This window comes from Pipistrellus kuhlii, unplaced genomic scaffold (genome assembly GCF_014108245.1).
Source record: "Pipistrellus kuhlii isolate mPipKuh1 unplaced genomic scaffold, mPipKuh1.p scaffold_m20_p_46, whole genome shotgun sequence".
Classification (NCBI taxonomy): domain Eukaryota; kingdom Metazoa; phylum Chordata; class Mammalia; order Chiroptera; family Vespertilionidae; genus Pipistrellus; species Pipistrellus kuhlii.
Window position 1 is genome coordinate 2,375,129 of NW_023425547.1, and position 24,770 is coordinate 2,399,898.

Here is a 24,770-nt window from a genome sequence, read left to right on the forward strand (position 1 = left end):
TGTGCAGCCTCAGCCCCAGCCCCTGTGCCTGGGCAGGGGGATCAGCCTCAGGTCCTCTGGCCCAGCATCAGGTCCCCCAAACCCAGTGCAAGGGTGGGAGGGTGTGACAACCATTTGCATATTAGCTCTTTATTATATAGGATTATATAGGATGAGGAAACTATGAGCAAAAGAGGGAAAGAGATGATTCTGAGTTCATGCAGTGAGGTCACCTGGATCCTTATTCAGTGTTTCTCTGACCTTCCAAGCCTAAAGTCAGTGACATGCCCTGAGTCTATTCCTAGTAAATGGAAAGATGGCTGGCATGATTTAAACCAAAACTGTATACTGAAGTTCCCCAGACAAAAATTCTCTTACAGAATTCTGTTTGTCCATCACAGTCTTTGTTTAGAAAATTGATGTAGACTGCTCCTAGGCAGGGTTTCAATCACTTTTACTGTCCCAAGCTCACTCTGTGTTCACTAGGCTGTTTTATTCATTTACATTTATCTGCCCAACTAGTGAAGGTGTTTGAGCACCTAGATTTAAGCATTATTATATATAAGCATCTGCACACACACATACTCACATAATCACAGTCTAGTCTGTTTCAACAACCGATTTGCAGCACGGCACCACACATACCTTCATGTTTACTTAGTATTTAGAGTTACACTTAAGATCTGAATTCAGTTTTATAGGTAGCTATATCCAGAAGAAACTCTGTTACTGTTTTTCATTTCGTAACCTCTTACTTTTCCCTTCCCTTCTCTGTTCTATCTGGTTTTCTGTTAATTTTGCTGTCCATCTTCCCCCATGCCTGAGTTAGGTCACCTGCAAGCCATTCACTCTCTACTCTTTAGAAATGGATAAAGAGTGAAGAAACCATTTTGAAGGCTCACTGTCTGCCAGATATTCTCTTTTATTTCATTCTCCAAATTATTCTAAGCACTAGGTCAGGGCATTCCTGTTTTACAAATGAGGAAACTAGATCTCAAAGAAGCTAAGCAAAGGAGTCAAAGTTATTAAACTAGTTAATTGACAGAGCTGGGATTTTAACACAAGATTGACTCCAAAGCCTATTATCTTGCCCTACACCACACTTCTATAATGAAAGTGTATTAGTTTTCTATTGCTGCATAGTATTTGACCACAAATCTAGTACTCATTTATCAGCTCACAGTTCTGTTAAGTCAGAAGTCTGTCACAGCATGACTAGATTCTCAGCTCAGTATCTCACAAGGATGAAAACAAGGTATTGGCCAAACAGCATTCTAATCTGGAGCTCAGTGTCCTCTTCCAAGCTCATGTTATTATAGTAAGATTTGGTTTCTTGAAGTGTAGGATTAAAGCTCCTGTGTCCTTTCTGGCTGTCAGCAAGAGGCTGCTCTCAGCTACTCAAGGCTGCTCTCATTCCTTCCCATGTATACCCCTACCTTCAAAGCCAACAATAGGGAATCTTCCCTCTTTAAATACCCCCAACTCCATGAAGGTCTTTCTAGAAAGAGACCAATGTCTTTTAAAGGTTCATTTGATTACATCAGGTCCATCAAGGATAACCACCCTTAAATTCAACTAATTGCAGCCTTAGTCACATCTGCTCATTCTCTCATGACAGCAATTAGATTAGTGTTATCTAAATAAATGAAAGAATGTGTCTACTCACCAGGGGTTGGGAATATTGGGGGCCATCTTAGAAATCTACCTACCACAGGAAGTGTGCTCTAAATGAGGAAGAGGAACATCCTTGACTTAGGGAGAAGGATTCGAACTTTGTAAGGCTTTGGAAACTTCAACTCACCATGCCTCTCCCATGCCCATGGATGAGGAAGCCTCTATCTTGAGGTAGCAGGGAATGAAACTGCAAAAGTGCCTAAAGGTCACAGTGGCTATAAAAGCTACATATTAATCACATCTACCTTTCCTTAGGCATATTTAATAATTTCTGGTTTGAAAAATCTTTCTCTGGTGCTGTAGAGATTTTTCAAAGAAATCTAATGCCACCAGGCTGAAAAGTGAGTTCCCCATAGTATCCAGGCACCATGTCAAGTGCTCCAATACCCTAAAGAGCCAGTAGGGACAGAGAAGTACGTTCCAGTGGCCCTTTCTCATCTCTGTTCTGAAATTGAAAGACAGGGAATTGATGCAAAACAACTCACAACACTAAAACTATCCACCTTTACTGTCTTCTTTCTCCTTACTTCATCACTCCATTTAAGTAAACTATGTGTCTCTGCAATAACACAGGGGCCAGAAGGCCTGTACTTCACATGAAAGAATTAGATATGACTCTGGGGCTCAGGTGCAGGAGGCAGGAGGGGTGTGGGGTGGCCTTCATGAACGAAAACAAGCCCTTGGGCATTGACTAACAGCTGAGACTAGCAAGCTTCATTGCCCAGCATTCTTAGTCTAGCAACATGCCAGCCTTTACTGTAGAGAGAGAACAGAAGATCCCCAGCAGAATGAATAGAATCTGATTTCATTTATATTCAGTACACTCACCCTCTTCAGGCAGAGAGGCCAGAACACCTGGTGCAGTTTGAGCCACTGTGGCCAGGGACAACACATTAACCAGGTCCTGGACGCAAGTAGGAATGTGGCTTCTCTTCCTCAAGCAGATGCTACATAGGTCTAGAGGAGCAGGATGTAAAAATACCAACCAAGTTCTCATTAGCACTACACAGGGAAGGGAATTATTTCATATTGATGGATTCTCCCCACAGTCTCTGCACATATTGGTCTTGCTTGTAATGAATTTGTTTAGGTCCACAAGTCATCAACTCACTGATATCTGAATTACTGTTGGTACGGGAAATGTTGCAGAGCATGCCTCACTAACTGTACCACCACCAATTGCTCTGTGTGCCCCTTCACTTAAAAAAAATGATAGATATATCTTTGTAAAATTCTTTGGCTGTTTTTCTTCTTTATCAATAGCATGAATAGGGCATGATAAATGGGACAGCTTCCTCAGAGAACAGTTTGATCCACAGCACTATTCCATAGAACTTTCTGTAAAGATGGAAATGTTCTATATCTCTGCTTTCCAATATAGAAGGCACTAACCACATGTGACTTTTGAGCACTTGAAAAGAAATGTGGCTAATTATATTAAGAAATTATATTTTCATTTTTTAAAATATATTTTATTGATTTTTTTATAGAGAGAAGGGAGAGGGATATAGAGTTAGAAACATCGATGAGAGAAGAAATATCGATCAGCTGCCTCCTGCGTACCCCCTACTGGAGATGTGCCCACAACCAAGGTGCATGCTCATGACCGGAATTGAACATGGGACCCTTCAGGCCACAGGCCGAATTTCTATCCATTGAGTCAAACCAGTCAGGCCTATATTTATTTTTATTTTTTATTTTTTAAAAATATATTTTATTGATTTTGTACAGAGAGGAAGGGAGAGAGATAGAAAGCTAGAAACATCGATGAGAGAGAGTCATCGATCAGCTGCCTCTTGCACACCCCCCACTGGGGATATGCCCACAACCAAGGTACATGCCCTTGACCAGAATCGAACCCGAGTCCCTTCAGTCCCCAAACCGACGCTCTATCCATTGAGCCAAACCGGTCTCGGCCAGGCCTATATTTTTAATTTTAATTAACTTAAATTCAAATAGCCAGATGTAGCTAGTGGCTATCCTATCTAATAAAAGAGTAATATGCAAATTAACCATCATTCCACTACACCCACAAGCCATGTCCACAAAACACGCCCACCAGCCAATCAGGAGTGAATATGCAAATAAATGCAACCAAGATGGTTACTGCCACAGAGAGTAGGAGGGAAGCTTGGGTTTCCCTGACAATGGAGGAAGCCAAGCTTTCCACCTGCCCTTGCCAGCCTAAGCCTCCACTCAAGGCTACAAAGTTTCAATGATAGAAGGTACAAAAATCCAAACAGAAATGGCAGCAGCCATAGAACTGGAAAGAGCAGGAGGCTAGGGTTACCCCCAGTGATGGAGGAAGGCAAGCTTTCCATACACCATGGCTGGCCCAGGCCTCTGCTTAAGGCTATAAAGTTTCAATTATAGAAGATACATAAATCCCAACAGAAATGGCTGCTGCCACGGAGCAAGCAGGAGGCTTGGCTCTGATCCAGGCTGCAAAGTTTCAATTGTAGAAGATAAATAAATCCCAGTTACCAGGGCTTCTTCTTGGGTTGCTGGGGGGGTGTGGCTGGCCAGCAAATACCACAGGACCCTCGCCCAGGCCACCCCAAACCCCAAGGGAACCCACACTCTGATCCAGGACACCCTTCAGGACAAACCACCTGGCGCCCACCTGTGCACTAGGCCTCTATCCTATCTAATCTTACCTAATAAAAGAGTAATATGCAGATTGACCATCACTGCAATACACAAGATGGCTGCCCCCATGTGGACACAAGATGTCTGCCACAAGATGGCCAAAAGGGGAGGGCAGTTGGGAGGGGCCAGGCCCACAAGGGAGGGCAGTTGTGGGTGATTAGGCCAGCAGGGGAGGGAAGTTGGGAGGGACCAGACTTGCAAGGGAGGGCAGTTGGGGGTGATCAAGTCTTCAGGGGAAAGCGATTAGGGGTGACCAAGCTGGCAGAGGATGGAATTTGGGGGTAGCCAGGCCTGCAGGGAAGGGCTGCTGGTGGGGACCCAGGCCTTCAGGGGAGAGCAATTGGGGAGAACCAGGCCTGCAGGGGAGGGCAGTTAGGGGTGACCATGTCTGCAGTGGAGGGCAGTTAAGGGCAAACAGGCTGGCAGGGGACCAGTTAGGCATCCATCAGGTTGGCAGGGGAGTGGTTAGGGTTGATCAGGCTGGCAGGCAGAAGTGGTTAGGGAAGTCAGGAAGGCAGGCAGACAAGCAGTTTGGAACCAGCAGTCTTGGATTGTGAGAGGGATGTCCGACTACCCGTTTAGGCCTGATCAGGATCAGGCCTTAATGGGCAGTCGGACATCCCTCGAGGGAGTCCAAGATTGGAGAGAGTGCAGGCTTAGCTGAAGGACCACCCACCCCCCATGCAAAATTTTTATGCACTGGGCCTCTAGTTGTATTATATAGTGCAAATATAGAAGGAGCTCAGAGAGGCACGTACTGAGATAGAGTAGAAATTAGCCAAAAGAGAGCTGTTGTGGTACAGCAACCTTGCTCTTTCTGGCTTCAGCCACCCCCCCCCCCCCCAATCTTTGACTTGAAAGTTTCGATTAATGTCAGAAGTCCCCAAATTGTGACTAAGAACTAAATTCAATTTTGGAATATAGATTAGTTTCAGTAAATATTTAAATATTATATGAATGCCTTCCAGGTGTGTGTGTGTGTGTGTGTGTGTGTGTGTGTGTGTGTATACAAGAACATGCAAGGGCAGAAATGTGTCCACCATTCTCTCTCTCTCTCTCTCTCTCTCTCTCTCTCTCTCTCTCTCTCACACACACACACACACACACACACACACACACACACACCACTGCATTACCTGTATAGATCCCGTAGGTATATTGAATCTGTGACCCCATAGATGAGATGATTTCTAAGGACCCTTCCTGTTTTGTATGCTGTGAATATTTAGGCCTCTTATAGTACCCCAAACCTGTTTTGACTTTGGACATATGACTAGAGTATTCTTATAGTTTTCTGCCTCTGCCCTCCCAGATTTAATACTAGTTAATTAATTTTTGAGTAAAAGATGTGGATAGAATGCAGATAAGATACAACCCCAGCCCTATTATTCAGTTCTTTTATTAAAGCTAGAGATAAGGTTCAGGATTTCAGACACTTTGGTCTGGCAGCTTGATAGTAAAAAGAACATGGCATTTGTAGTCAACAGACCAGGTTCAGATTATTAGATTAAAAATTTTACTAGCTGTATTAACCTCAGTTTACTTACTTGCAAAAAAAAAAAAAAAAAGACTTAAATATTCCTAACCTTCAAAGATTATTGTGGAATTAAATGATGTAATTTGTGCATGAAGTGAGAAGGCCCTGAAGAAAATAGTTATCTTTATTTCTCTTTGTTACTTCAGGCATGGAGCTAATTATATCTGTCGTCTTCCAGGCTTGAAGAGGACTAAATGGTCTGGCAACTCCTGATCTCAAGGCCATAAAGTGCCAATAATGGGGACAAAGAGGGTCTACAGCTAGAACATCTACCAGGGGAGCAGATCCAGTAGGAACTTCCAGTCTGTAGAGCTGCCTATAAGAACTCATGTCAGAAACAGGTTCACTAGATGACAAGATATTATGGAGTCCAGGTCTCAAGTTCTGGAAGAAGATAGATTTAGCCTGGACCATACCTTCCAGCCTATTCTGTGGGTGGAAAGTGGGAGTTGGCAATGGGTGTACATATATTCTTACTGTTGAGTGTGCCCGAGCTGGACAGAAATTATTGTTGAACAAGGTCATCTTACCAATCTGGATTGATTTTTCAGACTCCCTTGTTATTTTACCCTGAGGTTCTTCTGTGCTCCTCTTGCACTACCAACCCCTCTATTATTCTTCTATTCTAGTTGTTGATCCAAATATGTGATGCATTCTTGCATTGAGTTACACAAAAGAATCATGCATTTAACTGATTAGAATCTCCCAGTTAACTAGGAATGATTAGAGTTTGCATTGCAGGACTTATTTTTCTAATTAGACCTGAAAATTTGTTTCAGATAAGTAAGAATTTCTGCAGATGCCAGAAACAGATCAGCAGCAGGTTTTGTTGTATTTATCCATTTAAATTGAGCAATCCACTTCTTTCTTTGTTTTATACCTTTTAAAATTTATTATTGCAACTTTAAATAGATTAGAGATAAAGTGGTTTATGGTCTACCTCAGTGTATCTGGCTATACTAGGGCTCAGAGTAATAACATCTTCAATTATTTATATTTGTGCCAATATAAATCTTAGGGAAGTAAACATTAGGATGCCCAAAGACCTCTAAATTGTGTGCATGTGAGCATGGGGAGAAGATGGTTCATAGGCTTGAGGTTTGGATTATTGTTGTTTTAAATAGTGTTATTTTTATCATTTTTTTCCCTATTGGCTGCCTCCTAGCATGGTTCCTATTTTACAGATAGATGAGAAACAAGGAAATTCTTTTATTTGTTACTATTGGGTATTTCAGCCCTTCAAATTCCTCTTTGATAAAAAAAGAAAATCAACCTGTGACTTAGAGTGCATATTCACTATAGGTCTAATATCTCACAATATCTGAAGTTGTTATGGTGTTCAGTGGCAAATGTTGCAACACCAGAAAATTGCTATTTCTTTAGTGGAAATTGAGATGATAGAATTTGGTAGTCTGAGGATGAAAAAGGACATTCAAAGACATTTTTAAAAATTTCCATCTGATGCTTTAAGCTTGAATTATTTTTTAACTTTATTTTAATTATTAACACTATTAAAGATGTCCCCATTCCCCTTCTCATTTACCCACCCCTAGTAAGCCCCTACCCCCTTTCCCTGTAGCCATCACTACACTGTTGTCTGTGCCTATAGGCTATGCATATATGTTCTTTGGCAGATACTTTCATCCAGTCCTCACTCTCCCCTCTGACAGCTGTCAGTCTGTTCCATGTATCCATGACTCTGTTTCTATTTTGTTTGGCAGTTTATTTTGTTCATTAGATGCCACATGTAAGTGACATCATATGGTATTTGTATTTCTCTGACTGGCTTATTTCACTTAGCATAATAATTTCCAGGTCCATCCATGTTATCTCAAAAGGTAAGATTTCTTTTTATGGCCATGTTGTATTCTATTATATAATAGCATTTTTATCCACTCACCTACTGATGGATAGTTGGGCTATATCCAGATCTTGGCTATCTTATATAATAAAAGCCTAGCAACCATAATGGCAGAATGACCAGAACGACTGCTCAACAAGTCACTATGGGGTGCACTGACCACCTCTTGGTCCGTTTTCCTGGCCAGCAGGCTCCCATTGCCCAATGCCAAACAGGGATCAAGAAGTGAGTGGTATGTGGGTGGCACCAGGCCAAGGCCCCCACCCTGCCAGTTTTCCCACACATAGAGGGTGACCCACAGTAGGGGTGTGGCCGGCAAGAGGGCAGGAATGGCTGACTTCTCTGTCCCTCCCCTGGTGATCAGGCTCTGATCGCCTGATGGTAAACAGGGAACCAAGGTGGGTGGAGGGGATGTGGGTGGCAACAGGACAACGCCCCCATCCTGATAGTCATCCCACATACAGAGGGCACCTATGGCAGGGGTGGGGACCGGTAGACCTCTCAGTCTCTCCCCACCTCACTGTCAGGCTCCGATCACTCAGTGGCAAACTGGGAACACAGGTGGGTGGCAGCAAGGGGCAAGGTTGGCTGCTGACAACTGGGGAAAATGGCCCTGATCACAGGCTAGGCCTAGGGACTATACCCATTCACGAATTTTGTGTGCCAGGCCTCTAGTTGTAAATAATGATGCTGTGAACAGAGGTTCATTGGGATTCTTAGAAGTGGGATTTCTGAGTCAAAAGGCAGATCCATTTTTAACTTTTTGAGGAAATAACATACTGATTTCCAAAGTAGCTGCAACAGTCTGCATTCTTCTCCACATCTTCACCAACACAGTTGTTTGTTGACAGCTGTGAGAAGATACCTCATTGTGGTTTTAATTTACTTTCTGATGACTACTGACATTGAGCATTTTGTCATATGACTATTGGCTATCTATATGTCCTCTTTGGAGAAGTGTCTATTAAGGTCCTTTGCCCATTTTTAAATTGGATTGTTGTCTTCCTGTTGTTGAGTTGTGTAAGTCCTTAATATATTTTGGAAATGAACCCCTTATCAGTATTATTGGCAAATATTTTCCCATACAGTGGGTTCCCTTTTCACTTTGATGATGGTTTATTTTGCTATGCAGAAGCTTTTTGGTTTTTTGTAGTACCATGTGTTTAAATTTTCCCTTGCTGTTGAAGATATGTCGGCAAAAATCTTGCTATGAGAGGTGTCTGAGATTTTACTGCCTGTTTTCTTCTAGGATTTTTATGATTTTGTGACTTACATTTAAGTTTTTTATACATTTTTAAAATTTTTATTCTTGTGTATAATGTGAGTTGGTAGTCTACTTTCATTTTTTGATGTACTTGTCCAATTTTCCTAACACTATTCATTGAAGAGACTTTCTTCACTCCGCTATAAGCTATTGTCTCCTTTGTCAAATATTAATTGACCTAAAGGTATTGGTTGATTTCTGGGATCTTTGTTGGGTTCCATTGATCTATATGTCTTTTCTTATGCCAGTACCAGTCTGATTTTATTAAAATGGCAATGTAGTATATTTTGATATCAGGTATTGTGATACCTATAACTTTGCTCTTCTTTCTCAAGATTGATGAGGCTATTCAGGATCTTGTTTTGTTCCATATAAATTTTTGGAACATTTTTTTTCTAAATTTGTGAAATATGCCATTGGTTTTTTAATATGAATTGTGTTGAATCTATAGATTGCTTTGGGTAACATCGACATTCTAATTATATGAATATGTCATATAGTTTTATGAGAATAGGTAATTTTACCTTCTTGGTTAAATTTATTCCTAGTTAACCTCATCTTCTTTTGGTGTTATAATAGTAAATGACATTGTTTTCTTAGTTTCTCTTTCTGATATTTTATTGTTGGTGTATAAAAATAGCACTGATTTCTGAATATTTGTATCTTGCTACATTGCTGAATTCATTTATTAGATCTGGTTGCTTGTTGGTGTAGTCTTTAAGATTTTCTATGTATAATGTCATGCTATCTGCAAACAAGACAGTTTTACTTCTTCCTTCCATTTTGAGTGTTTTTCATTTCCTCTTCTTGTCTGATCACTATGAGTAGGACTTCCAGTACTCTGTTGATATGCTTGCATTTTTAACCATTGTGTTCTAGTCTCTGCTTGATAATCTCCAATAACATGCATGCCTGGCAACCTTTCCATGTTCAGAGACCTTTAACTATCAGAGTGTGTTTGTGGTGTGTGTGTGTGTGTGTGTGTGTGTGTGTGTGTGTGTGTGTGTAAAGGGGGGACAGAGAGAGAGAGAGAGAGAGAGAGAGAGAGAGAGAGAGAGAGAGAGACAGACAGACAGACAGACAGACAGACATAAAAGCCACTGTACATTTTATTTAGGTAGTCCTATGGACCGCATAATTAATTCATAATTAATTCTGATGTTTACCTTTCTAGTCTCTTTAGCTAGCAATCTGCTAGACATGCTAGACTTAGACACAACTTCATCTTTCTTTTTTATCTCAAATATTATGTATGTGCCTATTACTTATAAGAGAAAGCCCAAACTTCTCCTTACAATAAACAAGCCCTTTCAAAATCAGGTCTAATCTTGATTTCAACCTTATAAATAGCCAGTCTCTCTATACAAGTATTATATACTCCAGCCACACTGGTCTCTACTATTTCCACCAAACACTCCTCATTGCTTTTGTTCGTCATTTCTACTCTTCTCTGCTTGGTGAAACCTTCATCATTTTTCAAGGTCCAGGTCAAATGTTACTGACCCCACCTATGCAGAGTAATTGTTGTCTTTTTATTAATACCTCTGTTGTAACATTTACTGGATTGACATTTTAACTGCATAGGGGTATTAATTTACCCACTACCAGACAAGGTTAAGGCCCAGAAGAAAAGGCTTTCCTTGTTAGTTTGGCTCAGTGGATACAGTGTTGGCCTGAGAACTGAAAGGTCCTGGGTTCGATTCGAATCAAGGGCACATGCCTGGGTTGTGGTCTCAATCCCCAGTAGGGAGCAGCAGGAGGCAGCCAATCAATGGTTTTATTTCATCATTGATGTTTGTATCTCTTTCTCCCTCTCCCTTCCTCTCTCAAATCAATAAAAATATATTTTAAAAAAGAAAAGTCTTAACATTGAATCTCTGTTGAATGAATGAATGAATAAATGAATGAATTGTGGGTATATCTGAATAATTCAATTAAAGTCCTAGATGTGAGTACTGAAGCCTTCATTTATGCAGAGTCCACTCCAAGGATATTCTAGGTCTGTCTTGCAAGGTGATTAGGGAGAAAAAAAATATGAACTTTTAGTTTAGTAAAGAATCATGCATTCAACTAGTGCTAAACTGAGCATTTGTCTTCAAGGAGTTTAGAATCTCTGACCATGAAGAATGAACATCCTTATTTTCTTAGCATGAAGATTTTCTAACAGAGTAGCTGCACTGTGTGTTTTTGATCACTTTTAATAAATCCAAATTTCTCTTTCCTCCCAATAGCCCGGAAGCTGAAGAAACTTGGTAATCTGAAACTTCAGGAGGAAGGGGAGGCTTCCAGTGCCACCAGTCCCACTGAGGAGCCAACCCAGAAGCTGGCGGTGTCACACATTGAAGGCTACGAGTGTCAGCCTATCTTTCTGAATGTCCTGGAAGCCATTGAACCAGGCGTGGTGTGTGCTGGACATGACAACAACCAGCCTGACTCCTTTGCAGCCTTGCTCTCTAGCCTCAATGAACTGGGTGAAAGACAGCTTGTACACGTGGTCAAGTGGGCCAAGGCCTTGCCTGGTAAGGAAAAGGAAAGTGGAGGCATGGGATAAAAGTGATAATATTTAGTGAATGCTCCTATGGTCAAGGAAGATATCACGTCCTATCCATTCTTTTTCATTAAATCATGCAATTCTCACCATTACCCTGCAGGGGTAGAGAATGATATAATCCCCACTTTAAAAATAAGGAAACACGCTGATTAGGTGGTTCAGTTGGTTAAAACATATTCCTACCAAAAGGTTGTGGTTTTGGTTACCAGCCAAGGAACATACCTAGGTTATGGGTTTGATTTCCATTCAGAGCTTATATGAGAGGCAACCAATTAATGTTTCTCTATCACATAGATGTTTCTCTTTTTTCTAAAAATCAATGAAATATATCCTACACTGATGATTAAAAAATGAAAGTAAAACTCAGAAACCAAAGAGTAGAGCAGTATTATAGAGTATCCCATACACCTCACATAAGCACACAGCAATCATGTTTAATCTACAGATATAGTGTGAAGTTTTCCTCATAATCATAGATTATGTAGACATAGTGTTTATAAGCCTTAAGATAATTTTGAGCCTGACTGATATTCTGTCTTCAATATCAACTTGAGAAACCATACCATGCACTTATAATATAATATGGTAGAAAGAACATGGATTTGGGAGTCAGAAACATTTAAGTTCTAGTCTTAATTCTGCTTGTAAAATAGTGTGTGGTCCTTTCCCTTTATGGTCTCAGGTTCTTTACCTGTATAATATATGAAGAATGTTTTGGACTGAATTACTGGTTTTCAAATTTTGCTTTAAGGAACTTTAGTGCTCTTTAAAATATCTTAGGAATCATAGTGGGAGGAAATAGTCGATGAATTCAGTGATAGTGAAATAAATACAAAGTTATTGTCTTAACTTCTGCTTGGATACCTCCAATGATGGGGAAAACACTTTTCTTTAGACTATCTGTTTTTTTAACAGAACTGTTTATTTAAAATACTAGAGGACTGGTGCACAAAATTAATGCACTGGGGGAGGGTGTCCCTCAGCCCAGCCTGCAGCCTCTCCAATATGGTGGCTTCCAACCGCTCACTGTGTGCTTGCCTAATTGCCCCTAACTGCTTCTGCCTGCCAGCCTGATCACCCTTTAACCACTCCCCTGCCAGCCTGGTTGATGCCTGCCTAAGTTCTCCCTTGCCAGCCCAATTTCCCCTAACTGCCTTCCCTTGTTGGCTTGGTAACCCCCAGCTTCCCTCCCCTGCAGGCCAAGTCGCCCCCAATTGCCCTCCCCTTGTGTCCCAGTCCTCCCCAACTGCCCTCCCTGCCAGTCTGGCTGCCCTTAACTGCCCTCCCTTGCAGGTCTGGTTGCCCCCAACTGCCCTCCCCTACAGTCTTGACCCCCCAACTGCCCTCCCTCCCCTGCTGAACTGGTCACCCCAACTGCCCTCCCCTGCTGGCCATCTTGTGGTGGCCATCTTTGACCGCATGGGGGCAGCTATCTTTGATCACATGGGGGTGGATATTTTTTATCACATGGGGGTGGCCACCTTGCATATTACCTCTTTATTATATAGGATTAAAGATCGTCTATCTAAGCATTCACAAACTTTCCTTTAGCAGCCAAACTTTGTATTTCTCAAAACAGCATACACGGATACTACTAGAGCTGGTTGATTTTAAACCAGTGCCTCTCCCTCACTACCCCCAGGGAAGCCTCAAGTTATTCTTTCAGAATCTTAGGACTCCAGGGAACAAAGTTTGGAAACCAGTGAAACAAGCTCTGTCAGGATTCTCCTAATCCTAAAATTCTGGGGTTCAAAGATTGTTTTGAAACATCAACAACCAATCCAATTCTTATGGAGTTAAAGATAACTGTTCCTTCTAATAACTGCTATTCAGAGGAAAATTTATAGAGAACAGAGAAGTTTGATATGTATTATCCGATGTGTTCCTCATAAAAATCACATTAAGTAGGGGATTCCCCCTGACATTTTATAGATAAAATATACTGAAGCTCTGAGAAATTATATACTTCATTTCAGAATGTAGCAGGGTTAGAACTTGAAAGCCTAGGTCCCCTCCTGGTTCCAAATTCCTTCCTCATCCCATTACATCTATAATCTATAATCTATTGTGTTCCTGTAGTTCTGTAGCCCTGGGCTTCACAGTAAGAGGCCAAGGCCTTATTCAAGGCCATTTGGGCCATAATGTAGACTAGAATTAGAACAACTACACATTAGTACTACCCTGTTTCCCCAAAAATAAGATAGTGTCTTATATTAATTTTTTTCTCCCAAAGTTGCGCTAAGTTTTATTTTCAGAGGATGTCTTATTTTTGGGGAAACACGGTAGTACCGCCATATATCAGCTGTATGATCTTGGAGAAATAAGTTAACCTCTCTGGCCATTAGGTTCCTTGTTGGCAAAATAAGTGTCACATCACCTACTCGCTAGGGTTATTATGAGGTACAAATGAGGTCATCAGTAAGAAAGTTAGAAGCATTATCTAAATTTATGAGGTATAGAAAGACAAAATTTCAAATAATTCTGGAACTGTTGGAGAGAAGATAAATTAAAAACTCTGAGGTTATGGTTTAAGCATCCAACTATTTAGAAACCTCCATGAGAACATAACTATTTATGCAGTAGAAGTGGCATCTGGGAAACTCTGTTCTCTGAGCTTAAGGGAAGTAATTTGGAGCTCATCCCACTTTATAAAATTAAAATAAATTGAGGGTTCTTAGTCCACTTAATTAATATTTTTAAATGCCTACTCAAATATTTGAATTATGCTATGTACTAGGAAAGAAAATATGAATAAGGAGAGATGGTCTTTGTGTCCAAGAAGCTCCAAGTCTAGTGGGGGGGAGAGGGAGACAGATGTGTACATAGATAAATTCTAATACTGTGTAATGAATGCTATAATTAGGTGGGTTTACTGAGAATGTAAATGAAGAATTATTAAGTCTTCTGCTTGGGTGAATTGGAAAAAGTTTCACAGAGGAGGTAGCCTTTCAGTGAAAACTTGAATGCTGAGTACATGTTTATTATGTGGAAAACCTAGGAAAGGAGGAAGGCGTTCCAGGCAAAGGCAACTGCTTGTGCAGAGATATAGAGGCATGAGAAAGCATGTTGTGTTCATAAAATTGTATGTTTTTCAGAAAATCTAGAACCTAGATTATGAGAAGTCAAATAGCAAGAGATTAGTCTAAGCAGGCAGGTAATGATGGGCCTGTTTATGTATAACAATGGTAGTAAGGCAAAAATAGCAGTAGAGTTAGCTATTTGCTGGAAAAAATAAACAATAGAGAGAAAGTGGAAGGCAGGAAGAGAGTCAGAGAATAAAGAGCCCAGTTGTAGTGTGGAAAAGACAGTGGTTGTCAAAAGCATCTACCATATGTTATGTAATAATAAACTATTCCCAGAGTTGTTAGAGGGACAAATAAGATTATAGCTAGAAAAGAGCTTTATAAATTGAATAGTTCTGTTCATGTGGGAGAAATGATTATTATACTGCATCTTAAGAAAGGCATAGTGATCAAGAGCACAGGCTTTGGAGTCAGGATGCTTGGCTTTGGACCTTGATGTGCCATTTATTAGCCTCATGATCTTGGACAAGTTCCGTAACCTTTCTGTGACTCACTTTTACTGATTCATAGAATGGGGATAATAGTACCTACATTATTGGATTGCTGTGAGGTTTAAATGAGTTAATATAAGTAGCATGCTTAGAAAAAGTGTATTTTTAAAAAATAGTCAATAAGTGCTAGATTTGTCTTTTCTAACTGACAGTGCCCCTTTTGCCTCCATCATCATCTCATTTGAGCAGCTCAGTGAAATAGAGAAGGAAAGGAATATTATTTCCACCAGATAGCTTACTTTCCTTCTGTTCCCCAGCACTGGTGGTTCCAGTGGCTCTTATGCGCTGTCTGAGAGCTAGGGATTTTCAGGACAGCGGAGACCTAGATTTCATCCAGCCCACAATTGCCCAGTCTGACCATTGTCTCTTCTCCATCTTCAGGCTTCCGAAACTTGCATGTGGATGACCAGATGGCTGTCATTCAGTACTCATGGATGGGGCTTATGGTGTTTGCCATGGGATGGAGGTCCTTCACCAATGTCAACTCCAGGATGCTCTACTTTGCCCCTGACCTGGTTTTCAATGAGTAAGTGTTTATAGGCCCAGAAATCACATAAACACAGCATTCTGGCCATCTCTGTTTGATGGTAATGATTGTAGTAACAGTGGTGGTTAGCCCATTTAACCTATACCATATATTAGGCAGTAGAGACCCCTTCTAGCTTCTATAATCTGAGATGGCTTTGCTTGACAAGAAGGCCAATTGATAGGAGGCCAGAGGGGTTGGTACTGAAGCCATCCCTTTCACACCAAAGACCCAACCTTGGTATTTTGGCCATATTTCTGACATGATTTGTAACCTATTTCAAAACCTCATATAAAGATCCTTTCCATTCACTTTAACCAGCATAGGGAATGGGCATAGGGACTCTAGATGTGGGGGCTAAAATTCCTTTGGTCCCTTTTGCTACATCAAGGGCTACTGCCAGTCACCATTTGTTGATTAATTCCTTTATGCCAGAACTATACTAGATATTTTCTAAATTATTTCTCATTGAATCCTCATGAAAACCGGATATCCCCTTTCTATAGATAACTAGAGGCTCAGTGTGCGGATTCGTGCACTGGTGGGGACCCTTGGCCTGGCCTGTAGGGATTGGGCTGAAACCAGCTCTCTGACATCCCCAAGGGGACTAGATTGCAAGAGGGCACAGGCCAGGTTGAGGGACCCCACCAGTGCACCAATGGGGCTTCTAGTATGCATATAAGATCTTTGGTTAATCTCTTCTGGCCCTCCACCTTCCCCTCCTTTCCCTCTGAGATTCATCAGTCTGTTTCATGTTTCCATGCCTGTGGTTTCAACAACAGCAATGAGCATCTGCCCCCTGATCAATATACGTCATAGTTACTGGCTGATCAGCGGGTCATTATATATTAATGAATGAGAAAAATTAGGCTCAACAAAATAAAGTGACTCACCCAAGTTAACAAAACTAGTGCATGTTGGCAACAGATTTCAAAATATTTCTGTGTAACCCCAAGTTCTTACACTTCATGGCAGTTAGTGATGGGGAAGAGCAGCTCCATAACTCTGGCCATGTGACTTTGGCCCAGTCACTTTTCTTCTCTTAAAAATAGGTTTAATTAATGCTTACCCTGCCATTAGTTCTATTTATCATTTATGAATTTGCCCAAGGTTCAGATTTTGAAATTATACTTATCTTGACAAAAAACTGTTTATCATTGTCTTTGGGCATGGCCTTTGACTTTCTTGTCCTTCAGTTTCCTCATCTGTTAACTAAAGAGAACTTTTTCAAATGGCTTCTTATGATGACTAAAATGGGAGTTAATGGCTATGAAATGTCTGGTCCATAATAGACAATAAATAAATAAAAAGAAATACTTTGCTGGTACTTTCTTCAATAGTGATATTCTTCTCCACTTCTACTGTTTGTCATGCCTCGATGGCATTGTGAATGTAGCTGGTCAGAAAATATTCCCAAAGACTTTGAACTAGTCTCATCACAGAGAATCTTTTTGGTCAGGGCAAGAATTGACCTTCCCTTCTCTCCAGCCCTCAACTGAGAAGGGCCTTAAAATAAATTCTACAGGCCAGGAATTCCTTCTAGTACAGCAATGTGGAGGAAAATAAGCACCCCCAGATGCCCTTTTTCAAGCCATCCAGCCCCGTTAGTCAGAAGCTAAGAATAACCATTGGGCTATTGGCATGACCTGTTCTGTGGTTTCCAAATCTCTAAAGAGTTACCTAAGATACCATCTTCTGGGGCAGGCCTTAAAATTCCCCTTTATGTTAATCTCTCACACCCATTCTCCTATTGCTCTCCAGTGATTGAATCAACTCCCTATGCACCTGCAATACGCTCACCATTCAGAGCCCTAAGACCTTCACAAAATGATAGTTGCCTATTTTCTAAATCTCAAAGTTCCTTCTCTGGCTTTGCATAAGTATGTGATACCTCACCTCAGCTTTCTGACCCATTCTCATATATCTCATCAAAAGATACCATAGCCCTAGCCAGTTTTGCTCAATGGATTAAAGCATCAGCCTGGAACTGAAAGATTCTGGTTTCGATTCTGGTCAAGAGCACGTACTTTGGTTGCAGGCTTAATCACCAGCACTGATCAGACCATATTTAGGAGGCAACCAATGTATATGTCTCTCTCACATAAATGTTTCTCTCACTCTGTCTCTCCCCTTCCCTTCCATTCTCTCTAAAAAATCAATGGAAAATACGCTTAGGTGAGTATTAACAACAAAAAGGTACCACAGGATGGTGGTGCTTGTACACGCCAGTACTAGCATTCTCCCACAACAACATCAAATTTACAACTAAAATACAGAACAACCATCACTTAGAACTACCTGAAATCTGGATTAATAGAAGTCCTATAGCTATAGAAGTAAAGAAGGAAGCACACTGAGACTGGTAGAAGGGGAAGAGGTGTAGAATTGGCTGATCCGACACCCACGGGTGGAATGTTTTTAGTCAGGAGGGATATCTTGGCTGAGTAGACCTTCCTTGAGGAGCAAGGGGTCCAAGCCACACACCAGGCCCTCAGCCCAGTGTTCCAGAGCTTGGAAGAGAAGTACCTGTAACTTTGGGCTGTATAAAACAGTGGGGATTGTGCTTGAGTGACATGGAGGCAGCCAGAGACCCACATAGTTCCTCTTATAGTGCCAGTGCACATATGTTTTTTGATTCACTTGCTCTGAGCTCCAGTGCTGAGGCAGCAGCTTAAACAAATCTAGGGAGATACAGGGAGGAACTAAATTGTCTATCATCAGGGCAAGAACTTAGTGGCAGCTTTCTCACAGACAAAAATTCTGGGACACCCCCCCACCCCCAACAGAGCTGACTGGCAGGCACCATATCTGAGTCTCCATCAATTGATAGATTTGCCTTGTGTAGTAGGTATCCTGTAGGGCCCAGTGGATCAGCCTCCCTAGTCACCACAGTTGGGCACTCTAGGTATGCCCATGTCATTTGCCCTACCATAGTGATTCCCTGAGATCCTGTCCCACCCAAGCTGACTGTAGTCTCTTCAATATGAATGGCCTGTTCTGTATCAGGCTTTAGACTTTCCTCAAACCTCTCAAACCAGCATCACCTGGACTCAATGTGATCTATACTTCTTAATAAGTGGCCCAGGCCTGATACTAGTGCAACTTTACAAGGTTCACAGCTTGGCCTCTCCTGGATACATACTAGTCCAACACATGTACCAGCCATCTACAGATTGCTCTGTAGCTCATGCTGGGTGGCCACAGGCATGGCATAGACCACATGTGTCAAACACAAGGACCGCGGGCCAAATCCATCCCGCCAGGCCTTGCAATGTGGCCCGAACCACGCTGTCATCACTGCACTCCGCTGCGTTTCCATCACAATGACAGTTTATGATTGTTCAGTAAACCATTCAGCCTGCGATTTAGGCTGGATTTTAGATTTTGACCCCTTCTCTGATTGAGTTCGACACCCCTAGCATAGACAGTGGCTGACTTTACACTTCTCAGGATTCCTTGGAGCTAGTGTACCCAATGGAGTTTCAGACCATCCCAGATTACAAATCTACCACATCTATGAGCTACACACTAAAGGGTTGGATTTGGTAAACACCAAAGCCCCACTGAAGCAAGTCCTGTTACATAGGGGTGTCTCCTGCATAGCAACTCTTCCACTGTAGACACAGCTGGTCCTCACAGCCAATTGGTATGGGGATAAATTCCTCCCAGTGATGCCAACATTATTCAAGGCTCAACTACAAAAAGTGTACACAAATGACACAGAGGTGTACATAGAGTGTTCAGATCAAGCGATTAGGGAGGCTGAACTATTGGGTCCTACAGGACACCTCCTATAAAAAGCCACTCTACCAATTCCCAGAGATGTAGCAGCTCTACCTAATACATAGAAACAAACATAGGGAAGCAACCACAAAGAAAAATACAGAGACAAAGAAACATGTCACAGATAAAAGAAAGCATAAATCTCCAGAAAAATAACTAAATGAAATGGAAGGAAGCAAACTACTAGATACCGAATTCAAAATAATGGTTATAAGGATGCTCAAAGACGTTAATGAGAACTTCAAGGAACTAAGTGAGAATTTTAAGAAAATAAGTGAGAACATCAAGCATGAAAAAGGACCAGTCAAAAATGAAGGATACACTAACTGGAATGAGAATACTTTGCAGGTAATAGTAGAGTAGAGCATGCTGAGGATGAAATAAGGGGTTTGAAATATGAGGAATCAAAAAACACCCAATAGTCAGAAGAGCAAAAAGTAAAAATAATCCAAAAATATAAAGATAGTGTAAGGAGCCGCTAGGAAAACCTCAAGTGTACCAACATTCACATTATGGGGTGCCTGACAGAGAAGAGAGGGAACAAGAAATTGATAACCTATTTGAAGAAATAATGACAGGTAACTTCACCTACCTAGTGAAAAAAATAAATTTACAAGTCCAGGAAGCATAGAGTCCCAAAGAAGAAGAACCAAAAGAGACCCATACCAAGACACATCATAATGAAAATGTCAGGGTTTAAAGACAATGAAAGAATCTTAAAATCAGCAAGATAAAAGCAGTTAGTTACCTACAAAGGAGCACCCATATGACTGCCAGCTGATTTCTCAACAGAAACTTTGCAGGCCAGAAGGGAGTGGCAAGAAATAGTCAAAGTGATAAAAATCAAAGATTGACAACCAAGATTACTCTACCCAGCAAAGCTATTATTTAGAATAGAAGGTCAGATAAAGAGTTTTAAACATAAGAAAAAAATTAAAGGAGTACATAAAAACCAAACCAGTATTACATGAAATGTTAAATGTTGAAGAAGAAGGAGAAGGAGGAAGAGGAAGGGGGGGGAGGAAGAGGAGAAGAAGAAGATATAAAAATATGAGCAATAAAATAGCAATAAATACTTATTTAAATAAACAATTGAATCTAAAATTCAAAATAACCAAGGAATCTAATGAATAAAATACCCTGATTAATAAAATAGAACCAGAATCATGGAAACATGGAACAGACTGATGAATCTCAGTGCAAAGGGGTGAGAGGGGCAGGAAGAGATTAACCAAAATCTTATATGCACATTTGCTTTACACAGGGACCCATAGTGAAGGCCTGTTGCAGGGTGAAATCTGGATATGGGTGGAGGAGTGTAATGGGGGAGGATAGAGGAGACATCTTTAATACTCTCAAGAATAAAGATCTAAAAAAATAAATGCTTTTACCCCCCCTCTAAATAAAAGATACCATAGGACTATTCACATGGTCTTAAACACATCAAGCCCCAGAGCTCCTGAAACAATAGGTGCTCCATCTCCCCTTCTTCACATAGGAACCCACTATGCCAGAGCTCTTGGGATTCCTAAAAACATCTAAACCAATGTTTCTCAATAGGGATGCTGTTGACATTTTTGGAGGAATAGTTTTTCATTGCACAAGAAGTTCCCACATATTGGAATATATTTAACATTCCTGGTACCTGTCCATGATATACCAAATAAAACTCCAGTCACTGTGACAGTCTAAACTTCCTTGATACATTTTAGCACAATATGGAGACAGTAATTCTCTAGGTGAAAAACACTAATTGCTATTAGCCTCATTAAGGTACTAGTAATAGGGAGACTGAAGCCCAAAGAGAAAGACAAGGAATCTGAGTCAACCCATTTGCTGGTCTCTCTTATACCAAACCCTATCATCAACCCTGCATTTTTCTTTCTTCCTGACCTCTTTTTGGGAAACACATATAAGGGTCATGAGCTTGAACCCTACTTGTGTGACTTCAGATATATTACTTAACTTCCTTTAATCTCATTCTTCTCATCTGTTGAATGGTGAATATTATGATAATGGCACCTTCCTATACTAGTATGTAATTTATTGAACACTTTCTATGTGCCAGGCACCATGTTCAGTGTTCTACAATTTTCATTTTCCTTCTTATCTACTCTCCTTTACTCCCAACTACCTCTGCTCTCCTGGATTCAATTATTGACCCCATGTTTCCTGCCTTCTACTCTCTTTCCCTTTCCTTCCTTTTAACTATCTCCTTATTCTTTTAGCTCTTTCTCCCCATTTCTTGTTCCTATCTTTCCTGAATTTTTTTCTGTTGCCTTTCTCCCCATCTTTCACAAATTTCTGTTTTGGGGGCTTAAAGAAGTGTTATAGCAGTCCTGCATGCCAGGAGCATGATATTAATGGTAGGTAAAAAATATTGCAGTGTTTTTATCAACAGAGGCCTGTAAGTACAATAAATACCAGAACAGATCCATTCCCCAGGGTCAGCATGTGTTATTTTAAAATGCTCTATACAACAACAACAAAAATTCTCTATAGTGAAAGGTCTTGGAGCAACAGTGTTTTGGTCAATTGACTTGTAATACTACCTAAATACTTCTTTCCAGTTGAGTTCCAGTTGGAATTGAATATTTCTACACCATCTGCCTCCTTCCCCCTTTCATAAGGCCAGGCAAAATTTATCTGAAATCAAGTGTTGAGCTTCCATCCACCTAGTGCCAGAACTATTCAGGTTGTGGACCATGCTAGTGGTTTGGGAACCAAAATATTAAACCATGGCCTTCAGTCACAATCTAGGAGTTCTTTTTCCTCACCATTTAAGTGGGTGTCATATCCCTTTTACTTTATCCACAAGATATATAATCTCTCTCTCTCTCTCTCTCTCTCTCTCTCTCTCTCTCTCTCTCTCTCTCTCTCTCACACACACACACACACACACACACACACACACTCACACACAATTTATGGAGTGCTGGAAACCAAGAATGCCTACTAGCTGAAGGATGCTGTATTTTCTCTTAGATGATTGCCATAGACAGTCATGGAAAAGAGAGTTGGCTCACCATAAGAAGCTTGGCCACTTCCCTATATAATTTTAGGTGATAATGTGATGATCTGTTCACAAGTCACTATAATGAAAACAGTTCACACTGTTTATAACTCCCAAACTGTAGTAAGGAACAGCCAATATATGATAGTGTAATCTCCCCCTCAGCAGGGGGGGTCTTTACAGTAAACATTCAGAAATAATTACTGGATGATTTGATAAACATTGGAACTTATTTTGAAGTGACAATGGGGAAATCTTCTTCCCTAGGAGCATTTAAATAAATATTTAAAATTTTCGTATGGGGAATGGCATTCTAGCCAAGAGGCAGGGAAATTGACAAGAAAGAACTACTACTATAGTCACTTAAGAATCCTGGTATCCTTACTTTAAGAGTTGATTTCTAAGTCCTGTCTCCTATAAATCTTACAAGTTGGGATACCTGGGAGGCATGTTCTGGCTCTGGATGTAGCTAGGATATTGAAAATGTAGTCAGGGAGACCATGTGCCTGGCCCATGTTGATTAGACTTGTCTATCTCTGTCTCAGGAAACAGAAGGAGCGCATGAACCTGGAAGTCCCATGTGTTTACCCATATCCTGACCAGGAGAGATGAGTAGCTATCAGAATGTCAGGATTTTTTTTGGGGGGGGGTGTCAGGGGGTTTGATAACAACCTTCTTTCTTGCCACTAAAGTACCAACAAGAGAAACACCAAGCTCTTCTTGGAGAACCTGGCAAGGGGAGAGCATCAAGAAACATTCTCTTGAGCTTATTAACCTCCTTCATTTCCCTCCTTCCTCTGTGTGTCTCTTTCTCAGGTACCGCATGCACAAGTCCCGGATGTACAGCCAATGTGTCCGAATGAGACACCTCTCTCAAGAATTTGGATGGCTCCAAATCACCCCCCAGGAATTCCTGTGCATGAAGGCACTGCTGCTCTTCAGCATTAGTAAGTGCCTGGAGGAGTAGGGAATGTCCCTGGGGGCTGAGGGGCTCAGAGAAGAGTTGCTTTTTTCATTAAAGAGTTATCAGCCCTGGACATTTCCCTTTTGTTTCCACCCTTCCTATTCAATTCTCCCTTAGCATCATTTTGTCTAACAAGGATAAATGTCATAGATAAAGACCAATTTCATTGCTAAAATTCATCCTCCATTAGATTTCCACTTACCCCAATCATCTCTTTGGGATAAGATATTTTGGTTGATTGTAGCAGACCACTGAAGTTTTCCATACCTTCTACCATAGAAAAAGGCAAGGCCTACTTTGCATATCTTGTAGGGCAGAAGGGACTGCCAACAGGAGAAAGTCTATCTAAATAAATCAGACAGGGTTTATTTGGCATCCAAAAATGTTTCTGTAATGTCTCTTCTAAATTGAGTGCTCTTTTAGCCCATAAATGAATCAATTTGGTATTCAAAGTTATATGTTTTAATTGTCTAAATCAGAACTACTCTGTGGACAATGTGAAACCATAGGTCCCAAGAAATGTGTTTAGAAGACTAGAAAAAGAATATGTTAAGTACATTGTATTTACTTGATGCTCTTCAAGTTGGGTTCAGCTAGCTTTTCCCCTAAGATCTTCTGGCAAACTCAAGGTCCCAGACATATAGACTTTAGCTACAGGAAATCAAGTAGATGATTCCCTCCCTGTGGGGTGGGTGTCAGGTTTGTGGCCAGAAAACTTGGTGCTTTGTCTAATGCTCCTTTTTGGGCATGCTTCCCCTTCCCATTCTGTCTTCATCCCACATCAGTTCCAGTGGATGGGCTGAAAAATCAAAAATTCTTTGATGAACTTCGAATGAACTACATCAAGGAACTTGATCGTATCATTGCATGCAAGAGAAAAAATCCCACATCCTGCTCAAGGCGCTTCTACCAGCTCACCAAGCTCCTGGACTCTGTGCAGCCTGTAAGCAAATGATGGAGGGTGCCTTGTCAGGGAGAGCTGCCTGATAGAGCCAAATGATAATATGTTCTTCTAGGGTCTGGCACTACCTGTTGGGAGGTGCTTCCATACTCCTCTTATTTTGAATGTGGTCCAGGAAGAAAATGCAATGGAAAAGAAATGAACACAGGTCACAATGTCCCAGCTGGATGTTGTGAAAGATGTGGAGGAGTTGAGAACAGAGCAGTTGGGACTCAGGGAATGGGCTTAGAGCAGATAAGTTCTCTGGGCAGACAAAACAGACCTGGATTTTTTCCCCTCTTCTTTGAGTCATGTGTATGTGTTTTTGTGCATACACCATTTGTGTTTCTGACTGTGTGTGTGTGAGAGAGAGAGGGGGGGGAGGAAGAGGAAGAGGAAGAGGAAGAGAAAGAAAGAGAGAGAGAGAGAGAGAGAGAGAGAGAGAGAGAGAGAGA

General features: G+C 41.0%; 1 protein-coding gene across 1 annotated transcript in view; it reads left to right on the forward strand.

Annotated features, from left to right (window-relative positions):
- AR (androgen receptor) overlaps positions 1-24,770 on the forward strand; it is a 312,743-nt gene that overhangs the window by 281,033 nt on the left and 6,940 nt on the right. Inside the window, exons 4-7 of the mRNA XM_036412619.2 lie at positions 11,196-11,483; positions 15,471-15,615; positions 23,228-23,358; positions 24,161-24,318. Of these exons, the coding sequence (XP_036268512.1) occupies positions 11,196-11,483; positions 15,471-15,615; positions 23,228-23,358; positions 24,161-24,318 (722 nt within the window). The remainder of the gene's footprint in view (positions 1-11,195; positions 11,484-15,470; positions 15,616-23,227; positions 23,359-24,160; positions 24,319-24,770) is intronic.